Source organism: Tiliqua scincoides, chromosome 4 (assembly GCF_035046505.1).
Source record: "Tiliqua scincoides isolate rTilSci1 chromosome 4, rTilSci1.hap2, whole genome shotgun sequence".
Classification (NCBI taxonomy): Eukaryota; Metazoa; Chordata; class Lepidosauria; order Squamata; family Scincidae; genus Tiliqua; species Tiliqua scincoides.
Window position 1 is genome coordinate 71,325,304 of NC_089824.1, and position 21,754 is coordinate 71,347,057.

Consider the following 21,754-nt stretch of genomic DNA (forward strand, 5'->3'; position numbering starts at 1 on the left):
TAATTGCATGTTTTTACTTTTCCTGAATGCCTTCAAGCCCATCTCAGTACTACACATCAGTACCAGTTAAAACTCACACTGAAATGTAATGGTGGCCACTGAAGCAATACTTTAGCAGATGTACTGCCAGTGTGAAATGATGGGGCAGAGGGGAGGCAAAGCACAATGGGAGAAGAAGATGATGGAAAAATTTAGTCAGCAGTCTGCAAGCACATGGCTGCTGACTAGCTAGCAACCCCCCAGTCTAGCAGCCATATGCTGATGCTTCTCTAAATGATGTCTAAATAAAGAAAATTTAAAAATCACAAACAGTGGCAAAATGCTGGAAGCAAACAAAAAGCCTTCCAGACATGGCTTGCACAGTGTTGACTTAATCACCCCCTGCCTACACCACCTCCTCTCAGAGGCTGCCCATAAGAATGATTCCTCTTCCTCTTGATCCCCTATGGCAATGTTTCTCAAATTGTTCTCCTTGGAGTGGAAAGGGCTCTAAAGACCAAAAAAAATTGAGAACTGCTGTCTTGGGCAATGATGGAATACACTTACTGGTGCAGTCTGATTCACGGCTGCTGCTGCTAGTGAAATATTTATATTGGGCATGTTGCATAGGACAGTGCAACAGGTAGGCAGGTATTTCTGAAAATGCTCTTGAGGCACTGGGCAAAACCATATAGTTTCCCTGTAATGAACGAGCTATATAAACCGGTGACTGCCCTTCTGTCATGATTCACTATTATGCTCTGCCAACTCCGTATCTGGCTAAGATAATGAGCACACTTCTTTGAAAGTAACTTCTATTGCAGCTATTTTCAACCAGTGTGCCACTGCACATTGGTGGGCCATGAATGGTCTGCAGGTGTGCTGCTGGAGTTTGGGGAAGGTTATTAGTAGGCCCATGGACGGGTGTGCAAACCTCTCACTGGCAGCACAGTGTGCCTTGTCAATTGTAAAAAAACAGATGGTGTGCCCTGAGAATTTAACACCTTGTCAGTGTGCTCAGAGATGAATTGCCATTCTATTGAAATCAGTGGAACTTTCTCTTTGTGTGTGTATACTGGTGTGCCTCGGTATCTGCAGGGGTTCCATTCTAGACCCCCTCCACAGATACTGGAAACTGCAGGTACTGTAGATGCGTGTTTCCATGCAGAGCCCCAGGGGTGTGGAGCCACACCCCATGACCCCATTAGCTTAAGGACTTTCCCCAGCTAAAAGTTTCCTTCTGCCGTTTCTGCCCAACCTTGAATATATTCACAAATGTGTACATCTGTGGGCTAAGCAAAGATGGGTTAAAGCAGAGGGCTACCTCCCAGCAGCCTAGTTGTTTAAAAAAAAAAAAACTAGAGAGAGGTTAACAGGAAGTGGTTAAGTGTGTGCATAACCTGAAGGTCCCTATGAGGTCCTAAGCATGTAGTGAACTAGTTTAAGCAAGAATTGCCAGGGTAAGTTAAAATCCCACAGGGGTTCCCACATTCACATCTCACATTCCCACATCCACAGATAACCACAGATACAGGATATAGCCCCCCCATGTACACCTTGTTTTACACAACAGAGAGTTTTATAGCATGTTAAGGACCATTTATTTCAGCTTGATTCTATACATCTTAGAAGTCCCTCCATCTCTGTTCCTTTAGGTTGCAAACCAGCCTGAAGTGAAGAACAAAACAAAAGCAAATGTGCTTCATTTACCGAGGAACAGATTCTTTATTTCTTTTGGCATAATGTGTACACAGGCCTGAAGACAGTCGAATGGTAGTAAAATGCTTAATACCACAGCAGTGAGGCTGTAATTTGGAAGTATTTTCCGGAGACAATTGTTGTTTGGGAAATGCAAACAACATTTTGTTAGATTTTACAAAAATAGATGGTGCATGAGATTATTACTGGTACCTCTACTTGTAAGCAGTGCTTTTTTTGTAAAAGAAAAGGTGCAGGAACTCACAACCTGTTAATCTTTATTTATTTATTTATTTATTTATTTACTTATTTATTTATTTATTTATTTATTTATTTATTTATTTATTTATTTATTTTTAAACCATTTTTTATTGGAGAAATAAAATATTTTTTATGTGCTTCCCCCCTAAAGATGAACTTACTTCTGAGTAGACATGCATAGGATTGGGCTGTGAATCTCCACATCCCCTTCCCCCTAGCTACTTTTTCTACACATGGGGAAAAATACTGTACAGGTGCACTTGTAGCGTGTAGTATGTAGTGTGGCACTGCTTTGAGGAGAGGAAGCAGTGAATGGCTTACATGAGTTCCATGTAGTAAAATTACTCTAAGCAACTGTGGGAGTAAGAACAAAAAAGGAATTCTTAAACGAGAGGGGTCCTTAGGCGCACATAGCAACAGCTACGTTTGCAAACAAGCGAGTAAATATGGTTTAATTCAGGTATCAGAATACTCTGTGTCTTTGGGAAGGCGCTTGGCATGCAATTGTATGTTCTCTGCTGCCCTGAGCAGAGCGCAGGGGGAGGGGAGGCGGGCTCGGGTGAGAGCTTGGGGATGGGGGCAGGAGCGGGTCATTGTGCAGTCAGGCAGGGGCCAGGCGCCAGCCCACCCAGCACCCACCCAGCGAATGCCTCTGTTTTGCTCCCCCCCTCCTGGAATGCCTCCGAAGGGGAGGGGCCCCTGCAAAAAGGTGCTGGAACTCCGTCCCCCCGCGTTCCATTAGAAAAAAAGCCCTGCTTGTAAGCAATTTACAACCTTGTTGAAGGACTTATGAGTTGGTGGCATTGCAACCACTGTCAGCAATACAGCTGCAGTATCATCCAGATTTTTTCATCAAATTTGTTTCTGTGATATTTTGCAGCCAGGCTGTGAATTGATAAATGTTATGACACAGTAACGTAGAAATTGCTTGTAAGCAATGACATTTTCTAGCTCATCCTGTTAGCTTGTCAGTGATCACTACAAATTACTAGACACTCTTGTGTGATTCCAGAGAGAACTCCCACTATCTCAAGCCAAACACTTAGATAGACTGGCCCAAGTCCCTTGGTCCAACCTGGGAGGGTCACAAACGTGCCGTAAAGTATGTTTGCACTTCCTTGAGGGGAAGCCTGGCAAGCATTCTGAGAAGCGCCAGCCTGCGGAGGCTGACAGAAGCCTCTGCGCCAGCTTCCCGTCTGCCGCTTGCATTGGCTCGCCTGCAGCGACACAAGCGGAAAAGGTAGGCGTGAGGGGGCAGGGAGGAGGAGGGAGGGAGGTGTTCCTGGGCAGGGGGAGGGAGGGCGATGGGTGGCCCCTGGGGCGGGCGGGCGAGGAGACGGAGGCGGGGCTGGGATCGGGCAGTTATGCTGGATCCCAACCCCCATCCCCGGGGAGAACAGAGCTGCTTCAAGCCGCTCTGCTCTCTTTGGACTTGTGCCACCTCAGGAGGTGGTGCAAATCTGAGGAGACCCATTGTGGCCAGCAGCCCTTACCCAGGGGTAAGGGGAAAAGTTTCCCCTTGCCTCTGTCTAAGCTGCTTCTGCCCACAATCTTGTGGTGGAGTTTTATGGTTGTGACTTTAAATCACATCACAGTAAACTATTTTTGTTTCAAAGGAATCTTATCCAGTAATCTTATCTTACTGGAATCTTATCCAGTAATTGTTAATGAACCTGACAGCCTTCTTCTGAAACCTATTTTTTTCAATAAAAGACCTAGGTACATTGTCTTCTAATTTGAAATATTGGATAGCTGGAAAAGTGGTTGCTGCTGGCTCAACAAAGGAAAATGATTTTTATGCAGCGTCATTTGCCCTGGTTCAACCTAGGAGACCCACATGTGAGAGCAGACTTTTATAGACGTGGCCGATACAGATATGGATGTGCATCTATAATCAGAGATGATCCTGAGACTTTTTCTGCTTGGGGCCGCCTCCCACTTTATTGTCCCCATCCACTGATTTTAGAAATGGGCTATGTCAGAATGCCAGATGCAAGGGAGGGCACCAGGATGAGGTCTCTTGTTATCTGGTGTGCTCCCTGGGGCATTTGGTGGGCCGCTGTGAGATACAGGAAGCTGGACTAGATGGGCCTATGGCCTGATCCAGTGAGGCTGTTCTTATGACCCGGAAGTAATTGCGGTGATGTCATCACATCACCATAACCACTTCAGGAACAGCACAGGTAGTTGCAGCCACTCCAATACTATTCCGTGCCACTCTGGGCCACTTCTTTCCTCTCCTCAGAGGAAGGGGCAACACAAAGCAGCCCAGAATTGCTCCCTGAGTGGCTGCAACTCACAGCCACTCTCAGCTCAATTCTGGGCAGCCCCCTCCTTCATCAGGAGCAGGTTGTTTTTGTTCTGTATTTTTTTAAAGGGAAAGTAGCTGATCGAGATGCGGGGTTCTTTCTCTTAAAAAAAAAGATGAAAAACGGGTGGTAGGGGCTGAGGCTGGCGGCGCCACCCCTGCAGGCATATTTGGCCCCCTTACTCCCCTAGGTACTGTCCATAATCACTTTTTAAAGCAGGAGCGTTATACTCATTCCTTGTAGTGGGCTGAATGGCATTCATAGCAGCCATGCACCTTCCAGACAAGTTAGAGCAGCCATTTTCAACCACTGTGCCATGGTACACTGGTGTGCTGCAAATGGTTTACAGGTGTACCGTGGAAGTTTGGGAGGGTCATTTATTAGTAGGGCCATTGGGGGGTGTGAGCCCCCCACCAACAGCATGGTGTGCCTTGTCAATTGTCCAAAAATGGATGGTCTGCTTTGACCATTTTAGGTCCATGTCAGTGTGTCATGAGACAAAAAAGGTTGAAGATCACTGAGTTAGAGTGAGAGCTGTGCTGTTTCCCTGGGGTGAAAATCAGGAATCTGATGGAGAGGTTGCCCAGGCTCATCGGATCCAATGACTTGCTAATTTGTGGAAACAAACCACACTGCTAGGCATGGTCTATGTGGTCATAAAGTCATAAAGGACTATGTGGGTCTCTGCCAGAAGATGAAAAAATTTGGTGTGCAGGTGGTGTTTGGTCAGTACTTCTGATGGAGGGCCATGAGGTGCAAAGAGAACAAAAAAAACTCTCTGAATGAATGATTCCACAGGTGGTTTCCTGGATTGTGACTGCTGCTTTCAGGATGACTATATTCTGGAAGGAGATAGAGTACATCTCATGATGGCTGGAAAAAATGTATTCGAGTAGATATTCAAGAGCCTGATTAGAGGGCTTTAAAGTAAGTTTCAAGGGGGAGGGAGATGATTCCACAAGACATGGCACAGAAGGCAGGAAAAGGAAACATGGGTGAGGGGGAGGCCACTGCTAGATGAGACAAATCCCATTGGAAACTTTGACTTTGGAGGGATTGGTTTGGTCAAGCACCCAATCATCAGTGGGTCCTCTCAGTCTTCTACTGATAGCCTATGGATCTCCTTGGACCCATACCAGCTATATTACTGGTGTAAATCCAGGGAGAAGAAGGGGGTGGGTAAGCTTGAAAATTGGGGATTGGATCTGTACGCTTTGCTGCTGAGATCCAGCCTTCCAAACTGCTTTGCACCCCTTGCCCTCTTCCCACCCCAGACTGCACATGGCCTGTGCCAGCTGCCATCTTACTTGCTCCAGTGCAGCCTGACTGGGCTGTTGCTGCTAGAGGTTCCTTTGCACTTGGGCAGTAGCATGCAATTTATGGTGGCACCGCAAACAGGAGATAGGATTGGGTCATTAATGTCTCATTATCAATACCCTAAATTGTCCAGTGAAGATATAACAACAGCCAGAGACCTAATGCATGTTTGTTATTTGTACAAGTGGAAGCTTATCATTCTCTCAAATTAGAAGAATGGAAATAGCAAATCAGATGTACACTGAAAGTAGAAATATATACACATCATGTATATTTTTGTTCATGCCAAAACAAAAAGCCTGCCAGAATGTTTTGGCTTTTAAAAATATACTGTCAACACTTGTTCTAAATATGCTGAAATGGAAATAAAAATCACATCCTGGCTGTATGCCATAAAAATTAGCATAAGTAGTAAGACATGGAATGGAAGCATGGCTTCTGCATCTTCTGAGTATTTTATTTTACCCAGTCTTTGAAAAGCTTACGCACGGAGTGGCCCTTTTCTTTTTAAAGTTGTCTTTGATCTGTTTGCAAGCACTTTGCAGTGGTGAAACTTTGTTCCATTCTCTGTTTGTGGTGTAGTCTGTGTTCTGCTTTGTGTGGCTTGATGAGACTGACAGGGTGCTAAGGTGTGGAACAGCAGTCTTCATCTTGTCAAGAACAGGGAGCCACTTTGAACCACAACCTGCAATAGCACACTAAGCAAAAAGGGTGGATGAGTGTGCAGCCTGAGTTCCCCTTCCTCCTCCTCTTCCCACCCAGCAGCAGCAAAGCCATGTGCACTGCTACTGTGGCTGCAATCCTAACCTCACTTTCCTGGGAGTAAGTCCCACTGAACACAATAGGACTTACTTCTGAATAGATCTGGTTAGGATTGTGTCCTGTGTTGTTCTGCCATTTTGAGAGCCTTGTTAGTGGAAGGGAAGGTGCAAATGCTTTAAATAAATAAATGAATAAATAAATAGCTCTGTGTGGCGTAAAGAAGTGTAGGTAGATACAGTTACATGGATATTTCAGATTAAAATACTTGATGTATATTTTCTACGTACATACGAATAATACTTTTGAAACAATACACAGTGTTAATAAAGCATTGACATGAATTAGTGTAATAATATCTTACTAGTTAACTTTTGGTTAAATTTTTGTTGTCTTTAGCTTACTATAAATTGTAATATTACTTACCTTCATCTTTCAGTGCTGTAGTTCTTTTACAAATGAAGTACACAGTGAAAAATAAGGTCTCAGGCAGCCCAGTCCTAACCAGTACTGGCTCAGTAGGGCTGTATGGCCCATGCTGTACCCAGGGCTGGGAAGGAGCAGGCTGGAGGTCTCCTCAGGGTAAGGGAACAGTCATCCCCTCCATGTAGAGCTCCAGCCTGTGCAGTGGGGCTACTTGGATTTGTGCCAGCAAAATTGCTGTCTGAGAAGCCCTGTGCTGGGTTTTCAGGCGTGGGAGAGGGGAAGGACATGTTGTGTGCTGCTGCTGCCACTTCCGGCCCCTCCTGGGCCTGATCCACCCTCTCCTTGGCCTCCCCTATAACTTTTTCTAATTTGTAATTTCTTACAAATTATGCAACGTTGTCTATATTTTATTACTTTGAACTGCACTGGGAAGTTTGGGAACTTTGTGATTTCAGTCCTTTTCTACAAGAAACTGCAAGAAATACTCCAGTAGGTAGAAACAAAACCTTAACTAGATCCAGAAGAGTTTTGTTTTGCCTGTATGTAAATGCTAATTTTCACTCTTTATTGTTAATTTTTTAGACTCTGCTTTTGTGCCCCCACCAGTCAAGACTCTACTATCTTCTGGATTAGGCTGGGCACCCCCATGAACCTACCAAATGTATCAGGAAATGGCACTGCTCCCTGGGAACCCAAATCCCGAGTTCACCTCATACTCTTTCAACAACTTGGAGACAATTTGCGAGGTGCAGACCAAGAAAGGATTCTTCTACAAAAAAGCCAAACTTCTACATCCTGGGGAAGACTTATGTTGTTTTGCCCACCGGGAGGACCAAACTCGCTACGTTATCATCAATGTAGGTGGCATCAAGTACAGGATTCCTTGGACCACATTAGACAATTGCCCATTGACCAGGCTTGGAAAACTAAAATCATGCAACAACTATGATGAGATCATGGATATCTGTGATGATTACGATGTCAGTTGCAATGAATTCTTTTTTGACCGCAACCCTTGTGCCTTCAGGACCATCATGACTTTTTTGACAGCTGGGAAGCTTAGGCTTCTCAGGGAAATGTGTGCCCTCTCTTTCCAAGATGAGCTGGTTTATTGGGGGATAGAAGAGGAACACCTGGAGTGGTGCTGCAAGAAAAGACTGCGACAGAAAGAGGAGGAAATGGCTGAGGCTGCATTGTTCGAAGATGAAATGATAGCTAATGAAGAGCCACAGTGTGCCTTCAAGGACAGCAGTCGTTTGGGTTTGTGTATGAGAAAGCTCAGGGATATGGTGGAGAATCCTCACTCAGGGATCCCAGGAAAGATCTTTGCTTGCATATCTGTTTCCTTTGTTGCCATCACTGCAGTTAGCCTCTGTATTAGCACCATGCCGGATTTGAGAGATGAAGAAGATCGGGTAAGTGCACAGTAGTATTTACTGTCTCAGAAGTTAGAAATGTGCATAACAGAAAATCATCGTTCTGCAGAAAGGGTTTGTCTCTGCAGTAGCTCATTTTCATGTGCAGTGAATCCTTGATGCAATGGACCTCAATTCAGTGGACTTCAGAAATAATGGACAATTTCTGAGGTTCAAAAGATCAGTTAAATCTCACCTTACAGAGCTTGCTCAACATTGCCAAAAGATATTTCCATTCCTGAGACCGCTCTAGGAATGCAGGGTTCCATAGGAAATATCTCCGTTCATAGTATGCTCTGCTCAATTGCAAAATGGAGAGCAGCAGCAGCAGCACCAGCCATGGAAGCTAGGTAAGCCTGCCTCTCCACTCACCTCCCAACTGTATCCTACCTTAGAGAGCTTCATTGGTGCTGCTGCTCTTTTCTCCACCAGAATGTTCATAGAGCAGCCTGCTGGGGAGCAGAGCAGCAGTGCCAATGGATCTTTCTAAGGCAGAGGTTTAATGAACTAATGGGGGGGGGGGAATCTGGATTTAATGGATTTTCTGCATAATGACATCCCATTACCCAATTAAATTGAGGGTTCACTGTAATCTGTACCTGAAAATAGGTGGTGGAGCCTGCACTGCATATGTTCTGGTTACCCCTATTGTTGTTTTCTTTGGCACAGCTCCGTGCTGCCGAGCACAGTCGCAAACGTGCTCCCGCAGCTTGGCGGTCTACAGGATCACCGACCAGCGGCACAGTAGGCGGGGGTGGGGGCAGGGAGGCAGCGTTCCGGAGAGGGGGGAGGCCAGCAGGGGGCAGAGAGAGGGCAGAGGGAGGCGTGCCGGGGGAGGGAGGAGGATCCGTGGAGCTCCACTCTGCAGGATCCAAGGCACTCGTGTAGGGCTGCGCGCCCTACTCAAGTGCCTTTACCTTAAAGTGAGTAGCCCCATTGTGGGGCTGCTTATCTTACTTGGGGGAAGGGGACGAACGTCCCGTTCTCCTGAGGTGCCTCCTGCGGTAGTGCAGGAGGTGCTGGATTTGGCAGCAACCCTTCTCGGTGCCGCCAAGCCTGGGTGCCCCGGGCAGCTCAGGACTGGGCTGCCCATCATTATTGCTGTTACTAGAGAATTGGCAGGAAAGAGGATGCTGGAGGGGGAATTGTGCTACTTCCCAATTACACAGAGATGTCTCAGGTTTGTCTACTTGTTTGTCCACCACATCAAAGTTAATCAAAGTGTATTTGTTTTTTCTCTTATTTCACATACATATGCGATATTACTTACAAGACCCTCAAACTCATAATCCCTAAAGAGATAAATAGTGTTGCTTCTTTCTCTAATCTATGGTGTACAAATAACCTCCAAATGTTCCTGTAAGGATTTGAGTTCCCTAACAATAGGAGTCTCCTCACAATTGCCTTTTTAAGTAATCCTCTTATTTTTGGAAAAATGTCTCACTGTGAAATAAACTGCGACTCTGGTGGATATTGGACAGTTTTTCTCTCTCGCATGCTTCTGTTGGTATGTGGGGCTAAATTCTTTTGGAAAGCCCTCTTATGCTGACAAATTGAAATGTCATTATATCTGTGTAAATATCTAGGATTGAAGATATCTTTTCCTTAGGAGGCAAAGGGCCCAATCCTATTCAGCTTTCTAGGGCTGATGGAGCCATGCCAACGGGGCATGAGCTGCGTTCTGTGGTGCTGGTGAGGGCAGTCACAGATGCCTCCTCAAAGTAAGGGAATATTTACTCCCTTACCTTGGGGCTGCATTGTGGCTGCATCAGTGCTGGAACGTTGGATAGGATTGGACTCTAAGAGTCTCCCACGATTTCTGTAGTTAGAATATGTTAGATTTCTAGGAAAAAGTGCTCTTTAACTCTAGCTTGCTTTCCAAATACCAAAATAAAATGGTTCCCTGATTCAAAAAGCCTTCTCAATATCCTTTAAGAATTAAGATTTATCCATCTTTACAAATATCAGTTGGGGCAAAAAGTACATATAGTACTTATCTGGACAGACTATATGAATGAATGAATGAACCTTTATTAGGCATAGATAGAGAAATCATAAAAGCAAACATAATTAGTCCTAATCCCGTTTATCAAAAACGGAGTTAAGATACTAAATTACTAATAAAACATTTACAGTTCAACATAAAATATCAACATTTTTGACAAATTACATTAAGAAGGCTTAGAAATCACCAAAAGTAAAAATTTAGAAATTCCCTCTAGCACATCTGGTGAGCAGTCATTTAGGCAGACTATATGTACAGTACCCAGGATTGGAAAGGCGTGATGGTCAAGTCCATTTCACTTGATAGTATAAATATGTTTACAATTAATACAAATAGAGTAAAGTATTGCCCTGATAGACTAACAGCCCAAACATATCTAAATCCCTGCATGACGATGCAGTGGCACCGACACAGATTCCACGGCATTCTGGGTGAAATTTTTGGTTTCTGGGGGCCTCCTCAGGATACATTAGTCCCCTTGCCCTGGGGTAAGGTCCAGCAGCTCCAATGATATTCCTGGCACAAGTCTATGTTGATCCATGTAGGTGGATCAGTCCTGAGAAAGTGTCAAAATTTGGAACATGCTGCTTTCAAGCCCACCCCCCTCCTGGACCCAATCTGCCCACCCCATTTCATCACCATTCCATCCTCCTCCACCCATTAAACGCCCCTCCCACTTACCTCTGCTCATAGGCCTCCATTGTTCCACGGGCACATGTGGGAAGGCTCCAGCACCGGCAGAGCACACGTTCTGCCGGTGTTTCCTTTTGTTAGGATTGGGTCATTAACAGTTCTATACATATTTCTCAGAAGTAAGTCCCACTTGTTCATTGGAACTTACTCTCAGGAAAGTGTTAAAGGATTGCTGTCTAATTCTGTGCACAAATTAGGCTTTGTGTACAAATTAGGATTAGAAATACACTTTAAGACCACAAAACTATTATCTGTGAGCTTTGCCCAGACCATTTGTTTTAGTAAAGAGGCTGGGTCTTTTACATTTTCACTGATTGTTCTGAAAGTATGTAAGTGCTATCATATGCCAGAATAATCACAATTTCTACTGATGGGGACTATCCTACCACCTTATTTGGAACACACCTATTATATAAAATTAAGCATGCATCGTGCACTTGTTTTTCCCAAAAGCAGGACATGCACATAAGCTTTTATAGCTTTCCATTTCTCTGAAATCATAAGATTTCCTCAAAATCCTCAAAATAACATCCCCAAAACTTGTTAGTGTAATCTAAGCATCCAACAGTACATTTCTACCTATTGATAGGCCTTGGTACTGCTCATTATAAAGTACTGATAGAGCTTAGTACTGCTCATTATGAAGATACTAGTTCATGCCAAAATGATACATTCAAAGCACATTCCTAAGTAAAAACATCTTCACATAACAAGCATCTTTCTTCAGCTTGTAATGAAAATAGTTATATGCAGATTATATGGATTTTACAATACAATGGAAAAGCTCATTACATATATACAATATACATTTATGCATAGAATGAGCCATCTCAGGGTCACCAATGGTCACAATACTACCCTTGGGCTTCAGTTTCTCTACACTACTTTCTGCTGTAGTACTTCATTTTTGTAGCACTTCAATTAGTCTCTCTAAGAAGCAACTAGGAAGGAAAAACTCTGATTTTTTTTTAATGTAGTAGGTATTTGTAACTGAAGTGAGGATGGCTGAAGCCCCTTTCCAGATACTATAAGCACAATCCTATTCCAGACTAGCACCAGTGCAGCAACTGCTGCACCAGCCTAGGGTGTTGCAAAAAATGCTGCAAAGAACTTGTGGACACCCTGTGAGCAAACAGTGCTAGAGGGAAGGCCTGCAACATCCTGCTGGCGCTGGACCCAAATGGAATGCCTGACAGAGCAAGTAAGCTCTGACCAGGCAGTGTAAGGGCGGGGAGGGTGGGAAGGTGATTTAACAGGGTGGGAGGACTAGGCCCAGGAAGGGGGCAGGATTGATGGCATTGGCACAGGTCAAATCCTTTTCCCCCTCTTGGATGTGAAAGGCTGACATGGGCATTCTTGGACATGGGGATTCACTTGGCAGGCACAGATCTGAGTAGCCGCACTGTGTAGGCTGGGGCTCTACCCAGAGTAAGGGGACAAATGTCCCCCTACCTTGAGGAGACCTCCAGCCTTCTCCTTCCCAGTGCTGGATACAGCATGCGTTGAGTGACTCTTCTGTTCCAGCACTAGTTAAGGTTGGTCTGTAAGAATACATTAGACATAACTGTCCTATGAATGGGTAATGTGGGCTGCATAAGCAACTATTGAAGGATGTGTGCGTGTACAGGTGAACGTTGCTTTCTGACATTCAAACCAGTGACAGGCTGCAAATGTGACAGTTCATGCAGCCCGTCGCTGATCACTGTCCCCCCCTAAGCCACTGGAACCAAGGGGAGCTGTGCTCCCTTCACCTCTAGGGGCTTTTCTAAGCTCTGCGAGGCTTAGAATGGCCAAAAAGGTAAAAAAAAAATAGCAACTTCCAGTTTCCCAAGGAAATTGGGTCTCAGAAAAGCTACCAGAGGTGAGGGGAGCTCTGCTTCCCTCAGCTTTGGAAGCTTAGTCAGGTGGTGATGTCATTTAATGTCCAGTGTCACTTGATGACGGGGGTGCAGGAACACATCCCCATCGTTAAGCAATGCAAACCTGTATTGCCTCTGATCATTAACTTTGTTGCCTCTGATTCACCCCAGTATTAAATGCACATTGGCTGTGTTTATTCATAATAGTAGTGAAATGCCCATTTAGTTTCTCAGGGAGTCCCATTCGAAGATGATAGTTCAAGACAAATTGTTCCCAACCTGGGGTACTTATCAGGACATTTAGGGGTATGCAAAAAAAAAAAAAAAAAAATTGAATCATGGTGCGAAAAGGTACATGGGTCAAAATTTGTGAACAATATCATGATAAGTGACAGTGTGAGTTTTCTTCATTATTTAACCTCGAGAAAAGCCCTCTTCCCTTTGCTTTGTTATTTTGGTGAATGGTAGGGAGCCCTCCTGAAACAGGCAGCATGCCCCTTTACAGGCTCAGCTCTCCACTTCACAAACATCTGAGTGCCATCATGCTGATACTGGTGTGTACATATAAGCAGACGCCTCAGTCAGTCAGTGGGTAGTGTTCAGTGAGAGAGTTATTCTGGTAATTTTCTACATATTTTGTCATCATTTTAAGATAAGTGTAAATTTTTTAATTTGTGCAATATGTATTGAAAACCAGTACACTAAAAAAAGCTGAAATATAATGTGGAAAGTGATCAGCTACTTTATTAATTAGAAACATTTTGCTAATATGAAGGGTACAATTTATGGAAATGGGCAACCAACCGGTACACAAGTGAAAGAAGGCTGGGAACCACTCACTGGTCTAGATAGAACAATGTTGTCTTACTATTGTGGGTCTTGGTTTTTAGAATTACACAGATAGCAACTGGTGATGAATGATGGTGATCCTTAAGGCAGAGATGTCCTCTTGAAAACATCTCTCATCTAGAAGTTTTGAAGCTCATAATTCATATGTAAACAGAAGACTGTTTAATTTTCCAGATGAGTGATCACTTGACAAAAAAGGTCAGCATCACCTGCAACAGCAGATAAGCAAACAGTTCCATACACATTTCTATTTTCAGTGGAGTCCCCTTGTAGCTACTTCTCCTATCTGTGTTTATTCTTGAAGAATAGATAGTTGTTTCTGCCCTTTCTATGTTTAGTGCCAAAAGGGCACAAGTTACAAGTGGGCATTTTAAAGAATCAAGCAGTAGAAAGATCAAAGCAGATATTACCCAATTCTGACATGGTTTTCTAAATGGTGATTTACAAAATTTAATTTACCTGATCTTCATTTAACAGACATAAGCCATACAGGAAGTTCGTAGATGCTTTTTTCTCTCAAATTACTTTATGCCATTAAAGTACTTTCAAAGTCATATTTCAATGGAAGAGTTAAGCATAGGGTTAATTTTTCCTACTGAAACCAGTAAGACATAAAAGTGCTGAACTCTGTTTGGATGTTGCCCAATATAGTCTTTAAAGCAGTGGTTCTCAAGATTTTTAGCACCGGGATCCATTTTTTAGAATGACAATCTGTCAGGACCCATTAGAAGTGATGTCATGATCCTGCAAGTGATGCCATGGTTGGAAGTGACAACATCAAGCAGGAAAATTTTTAAACCTCTCATGTGACAAAAATCAAATCAATCAATCAATTAATTAATTAACCGCACAATCATAACTTGTGCTGGAATAGGCAGGTTGGCGGGCCTGCACTGTATGCAGCGCAATTTTGGGGTTGGCTGTGGCTTGGCCCATATTCTTCTTATCCCGGGTAGAGTTGCAGCACCCCAATAAGTCTACTCAGATCTGTGCCACCTAAAGAGGTAACGTAAATCTGAGCTGCCCGGGGCTAGGATGCGGCATAAGTGCCGGATCCTGGCCAGGCTTCCTATTCCCCACCCACCCACTCCAAAACACCTCTTCCTTACCTCGTCCCCGCCCTCCTCACACCCTCCTAGACCCCGCGCCAGCCGAGCTAGGCTGCCACAGACTTTCTGGGCTTTGGCACAACGGAGGCTGGATGCATTGCAAAGGTCATCAAGGCTGTTTTTAAATCAACAGAGCAAATCAATTTTTAAATTGATTTGCTATAGTGCGTTTTTTACCATCCACGTGAGTTCTTGGAACAAAACCCTCGTGAATAATGAGACAACTTGTACATAGTAACCTTTTAAAAGTACAGATCTATAAAATTTCCCTAGTGCAGTCACATAACATGGTTGCATCAAGTCTAATAGATTAAAAATAAAATACACATTGAAATGAATAGGGGCCCACTAGAAATTGGCTCGCAACCCACCTAGTGGGTCCTGACCCACAATCTGAGAAACACTGCTGTAAAGAGCATGAGGAGTCTTTGCATACATCATACATAGGTAACGGCATCATACATTGGTAAAACTGAGTGATACACTTCATTGTCCTCAAAGCACCAGTCTCATTCATGGTTGGTAACCACAAGTGAAAGGTTTATTTGTCACACCAACAGAGGAAAAATCACTTCTGATAGCTGTAAAGCATCTGACAACATCTATGTTGTATCTAGGAAACACATAAACAGGAATACGATACTGCAAGGTACTTACCAATCTTGCAATGAGATCACTACAGATAAATATGTGTGTGAAATAATGTTGAATTGATAGTAATACTCTGCAGATAAAGCACCAGGAAAGGGCAAAAGCTGTTCCACGAGAAATACTCAAAGTTAAGGAGAGAGAAACTCAAAATGAGTAACAAATGCATACTGGATTGTTATTTTATACATATCACTGAAAATGAAAGAGCATTTAATTGGCAAGACCTTGAGGGCCAAATCCTTACAAAGGTGAAAAAATGGTTACCTGAAAATTCTATAAGATGATTATCTTGGCTTAACTTGAGCATTGGGTCCTATGATAGACACTATCAAAATGAAAGGAAAAGAAAATAAAGAAATAAGTGATAGTTTTCTACTACATGATCCCACATGGGCCACCGCGTTCTGCACTAGTTGCAGTTTCCGAACTGTCTTCAGAGGCAGCCCCATGCAGTAATCTAATCTGGATGTCACTGTTAAACATGAGAGTGCCTTTATAATAAACCAGTAAATCTCTGCTGAAGTAAGAGTGAACCTATTTAAAAAAAATGACAACAAAGGTACCAACCTCACAAATTCCTCATAGTAGAAATTTCCATAAAGTTGGGACTACCGCAAAGGAGGCCATATGTATCTTTTTTATATACTGATTTCACAAGCATGTTTTAATAATACTGGTCTTGGTCGCCTTTAGTTTTTCAAGAAGTATTGCATTTTTTATGCAGTTCTATTAACCTATCTGTAACTGACAAAGTGCCAGAAGACAAGAAATGTTGCTCTTTGAATTGCATTGGCCTGCTTACCATATAAGTTTTATCTTACAGCAATGTTTCTCAAACAGTGGTACGGGTACCACTGGTTGTACTTGCAGGACCACTGGACCTGTAAGACCAGGAATGTGACACAACAAACAGTGGTAGGAGACTCGACTTGGTGGGCAGAACTCCAAATCATGCTTTTCTGTGTTCAAAAAGCCCTCCCATCCACCCTAAGCCTCTTACTGGTGTTTGCCACGTCACATCTGACTTCCCAACCCAGAAGTAACTGGTGATGATGTCATCGCCAGTTACTTCCAGTGGTACTTCAAATAGGTGGACCATGTGAAGTTGTACAGCAGAGGACAAATGTCGAGAAACACTGTCTTAAGAGTAAGTTGTTCTAGTAAAAGTGAGACATGTGCTGTGACACCTTATAGATATCTTTCACCCAGATTAGGATACCTGATCATGGGAGAAAGCTCATAGAGCCTTGGTTCTCAACCTGGTGGGTCATGACCCACCAGCTGGAGAATCACTGCCCCTTTCCCTTTGAGCGGCAGGAGGAAGGCAGCAATGCAATCTTCAGGATTACATGTCTGCAGGGGAAGAGGGAGCTTTTTAAATGTAACTTACCTGCTGCTGGGGTCCAGGGAGTGCGGGAAGCCAATCTAAGAAAATAACAGTGCTAACATTTTTGACAAACGAGTGATATATAAGCAGCGTGGAGAAAGCTACATGAATTTATGTCCTTTAATTGCAGTTCTAGGATTAAAAGAGCCTTAGCCAACATTGGTACAGAAGGACAATCCAAAGCCAAAGCTAACTCTAATTGCATATTTTTAATCAAAATGATTGGTTGTTGCTTCATTTCATGCAGGAGGTCATAGATGAGCCAGATGACTCACTCGAAACAGGCTGTTATCTAGGAGAAATGTCAAATTTGTTCGCTGGCAGGAAGCACAGCCCAAACATTCACACCAAAACCCTCCTCCTTCCTGTTTCAGTAAGGACTTCAGCCCAGGACACAAATAGAAAATACAAAGAGTAACACAAATGCTCCCGGACACTTGATCATCCTGATATGAGAAACCTGATTCCATTACATGAGAGAGGTCTTGAATACTAAGGCTGAGTTAGACATGCAGAACTGAAGTCCTTGGGAGCAAATTTTTTTTTCTGAGATGGTTTATTGACTGTACTCAATGTAGGTTGCAATCCTATACACACTTTCCTGGGAGTAAGACCCATTAAATATAATGGGACTTACTTCTGAGTAGACATGCATAGGCTTGTGCTGGTAGTTCTTGTTTCTCAATTTGTGGTAATATTTTTTTTTTAGTCCTCAAACCAATGACTTCAGCCTTTAAGTATGAATAACTCCATGCCCACACCAGCTCCTCTAATTTCATTTCACTCTAGGTCAAAAATAACCTTTGCACATTTCTTATTCATACAAATGGAACTGCATTTAGTTTAAAAACAATAATAATAATTGTGAGATTGCACCTGATATACATAATAGGGGAAAAACAGAGATGTTAGTGTTTGAGATAAGATTTTAAAAGTACTGTAGTCCCATTCCAGGATTGTGCTTTTACAGGTTCTTATGAATAGGGATGTTTTCTTAAACTTACCTGTGCAGTAGTGTGTGCTGAGTTAAGACACGCATCCGGCCCCCGGGCCTTATGTTTGACACCCCTGGATTAGGAAGTGGAGTATAAACAGTAAGAGCTCACAGGACATTGTGATACCTGTGTGCATATGAGCAGCAGATTGCACTAAAATTCTGATGATGTGACTACGTCTTCAGCATCTTTCACAATTAGATGGAGTTGGAGTAGAAGACTGCACAGCAGAATCTGTTTCATTTCTGTGGTAGCTGAAGTTTGATTAACTGTAAAGCAGTGGTTTTTATGCATTTTGGGGTCACAGACCCATTTGAGAGTCTGATGAAAGCTGAGACCGCATGGACCCAGGTTAAGAAAACTTGCTGCAAAGGAAATCGGGACACCATCATACTTCAAGATTTAAGCCAGAAGTTTCTAAACTCTCCAGAGGTGTTTGGGCCAATGTAAGTCTCTGCGGGGGAGAGAAGGGGTGGCATTGACATTCCTGCAATCGCATCAGCACTGGGGACATCAGGGCTAATTTTAGACTTACCAAGGCCCACAAACGCCCTCCAGAAGATGGGAGAAGCCTTCGGGGCCCTCGGAAAGTTTCCTCACACATTAGAATTGTTGAAAAATGCTTGCACAACCCACTTCTGGTTTTTGTCGTGAAACTGAAAGTACAAACACTGGAAGTGTGAGCATTTTTCAACAATTCTAAGGTGCAGGGAGGCTTGCCAAGGGCCCTGCAGGCTTCCCCCACCCTCCAGAGAGCATCTGTGGGCCTTGGTAAATCTAAATTTAGCCCTGATCCTTAACGCCAGTGTGATTGCAGGAGCACCAGTGTTGCTGTCAAGGTCACCCAGCCCCTTAAGGGTGCAGGGTCAGAGCTTCTCAGACTGGGGTTTTGTGACACCCCCGTTGGAAAACCTCTTATTTAAGCTGAAAAATTCTGTGGATTCTATTCCCAGGATCACATTGGTTTTGGACCCATAGGTTTATTCAAATGGTGGTGGGGGGTGCCTTTTGGAGCTTTTGTTGAGCTCCACATTCATTGAGTTAGGACCATTCTGGTGGTCTTGCTTTCTCTTTGCCTGGCCTTTGATAGGCATTAAGGTACATGTGCCTGCTCATGAGTAAACATAGATGCTGCTCCATTTCATTTTCTGTAAGAGACTAAAATTAGGGTAGGATACAAGTTGCTATAGATTGATATACTCTCTTTCAATACTTTTTGTTTATGGAGAAGAAGGAAGAGAGCTTGTTCAGCTGTGGAGAACTATATGTAAATAGCTAAATACTACCTCATCTGTAGGACAAGAATTACCTTTGGTTATTCTAATTTTTCTGTAATAGAGACAAACACCTTTAGTGCTCTATATTGCACCTGTTATGCTGATAGTATACAGTTTATTAATAGGTACAATTGTCTATAAAGTTATTTGTACTGGCATAGTTATGTGCAATTTGTGGCCATTCTGTACTGCTATACACCAATTTGTTGCAGTTCCACTGTAAAAAATTGCTGACAGCTATTAAGGACTGTTCAAAGATACCTGGTTCTGTGGTGGTTGAGAAACCTTTACTATCCTGCTGAACAACAGATACACTTATTACTTATTTCCTTTGGCATTATGTCTCCGATGCCTCTACACTAGCACTATTCTTTGGCGCATCTGTGACTCATAAATACCAAGACTTGCTGGCGACCCTGTTGCACTTGACAATTCAGTAGTTCCAAGGATCGTCTTACCATGTCACTTGGAAAACATGCACGTCCACTCAAGTTGACACTCAAGCGTGTCAACGAGCACATGGCTAGGAGTGTTTCCATTGACATATTTTTGGATTTCCAAAAAGCTTTTGATAGAATCTCTCAGTAAAGACTCCCAAGTAAACTCAATCGGTTCCCTTATGAACTGCTCCTTGATGAAAGTGCAGGAAGCAGAGGTAACAGTTAGCAGACTGTTTTTGCAATGGAAGAAAGCAAGCAGTGAGATCCCCCAAGAATTCGTACTGGGGCTCAGAAGCAAGAAGTGAGGCAGTCACTTTCTTTGAGGATATCATATTATTCTGTGTGGTGAAATCCCAAGGAGACTGGCAGAGTTCCAGAACAAATTATCCAAATTGAATGGGTAACAAAAATGGCAAAATGCTGTAAAATGCAAGTATGAAATAATGCAAACTAGGGCAAAAAATTATAACCACACATACACTGAAAGAGATCTTGGGGTGACGGTTGAATAGCTTGATGAAATGTGCAACGGCAAAGGCAAATTATACAGGGCGACCCAAAAGTAGGTAGACCGTAAATGATAACATTTATTCCACCTCCTTTCCACCTGCTTTTGGGTCACCCTGTATACTAGGGTTTATTCGAAAGTAGCTTGAAAGTAAAACAACCAATACCATAATACCATTTTATAATCTGTGGTTCAGCGACGTTTAGAATACTGTGTATAGTTTTGCTAATCCCTTCTCAAAAAAGATATTACAGAGCTGGAAATGGTGCAAAAAAGAGCAACCAAAATAATCAAGAAAATGGAGCCCCTTCTCTTTGAGGAAAGACTAAAGCCAAGGAGTCTCTTGAGAAAAAAAATGACTATGGTTGCACAGCAGTGCCAGAACTCATAAATATTCCTTTTGTTTATCCCACAGTTGCCCTTTCCTTTCCTTTCCGCATGAATATCAAGCCAGCATTTATCATAACAGAGACAGCCATTCACTGGAGAAAAATATTTGCATGACGACATTACATGACATTCCACATTCCATTTGCACCTAGACATTCTACGAACCTGGGTATCGTAGCCCCTCTATGAGGTCCAAATGCCAACATCATCTTCATACTAAGAGACTGCATGGAACAGATCCCCTGCTCCTAACAGTGATGCTTGTCTTGAAGGACAGCGGAAGCAAATAAGCTGAACTCATTTAGCAGCTACTGATCTTTGTATTTGCCTCCCCCTTAGAGGGGAGCAAGTGCCAGAATCAATCAGTTGATCCTCAATCAATTGAACTATAGTGGGGGGGGGGTGCCCTTATACTTCCAGTGTTTCAGTACAGTAGTCCCTTGGTATCAATGGGAGAATCCATTACCAGGCCCGCCCCCCCGGTGGATACCGAACAATCTGCAGTTGTTGTGGTCTACGTTTTAAACGTTTTAAAAAGTAAAAATGTTTTCCCAAGCATTTCCGCAATACATCCTGAGGCAAGCCAAGGGAGGGGATCACAGGCCTTGGCGCAACCTGGAAATGGTTTCTGAGAGCGCCAAATGGCTTCTGGGAGCTCAGGATTGTCCTGCAGCTGGCAAGGTTTGTGGCAGTAAAGTAAGGAATGCTTAAAAACTTTTTTTTTTTAACTTTTAAGAACACTTCTTTCAAGGGTCTGGGTCAGGCCAGAACTGGTTTCCAGGAGCCCCAGAGACTGTCCACCACCATCCATGGATGATCAAAGCTGTGGGTGATGAGCAACCACTCTATAGTCAGTGTAGTGCAGTATATTCTGCTGGTTTAAGTATTCACACAATAAAATAACTTATTGCACAAACACAGCATATGAATTCCGCATTTCAGTTTGATATCCTTATGCTGCCAACACATACAAATCTCTTCTTCATCAGAGTCAGAATATGCAAGTCAAAGCTCCTCATGCTTGTCCCAATAGCCTGTTAACTATTGTATATTCTGTTTACTTGCTGGAGGTGATTAACACTCATTGGGAAGTTAAAAGAGAAAAGGTAACAGTGAACTGTACCTGATTTGGCAGTGGATGTAAGCAACCAGAAATCTTCATTATTCAATTGCTGTTTAAGAGTTGTGAAGGTCAGTTTGTTAACAGCCTTTAAAGGAGGGTTTTATTCATCTTCCAGGAAGGAACTGATAATTACTCATTCAAACAATTCTTTGCCCTCAGATATATTTTTTTTAAATAGCACTGATTTGTTTTAAATTTAGGTATTTAGATATTGGAAGGGGGGGGAGTTTACTGGAACAGGTCTTTTTTTTTTTTTTTGGTTTTCATACAGAAGCTACTTTCCAACAGCAATCTATGCTGGAGG

The 21,754-nt window shown here is 43.1% G+C and overlaps 1 protein-coding gene across 1 annotated transcript in view; it reads left to right on the forward strand.

The window, feature by feature from the left end:
• Nucleotides 1–21,754, forward strand: part of KCNG2 (potassium voltage-gated channel modifier subfamily G member 2) — a 75,164-nt gene that overhangs the window by 48,547 nt on the left and 4,863 nt on the right. The window contains exon 2 of the mRNA XM_066625097.1: nucleotides 7,332–8,164. Within this exon, the coding sequence (XP_066481194.1) occupies nucleotides 7,409–8,164 (756 nt within the window). The 5' untranslated portion in view covers nucleotides 7,332–7,408. The remainder of the gene's footprint in view (nucleotides 1–7,331; nucleotides 8,165–21,754) is intronic.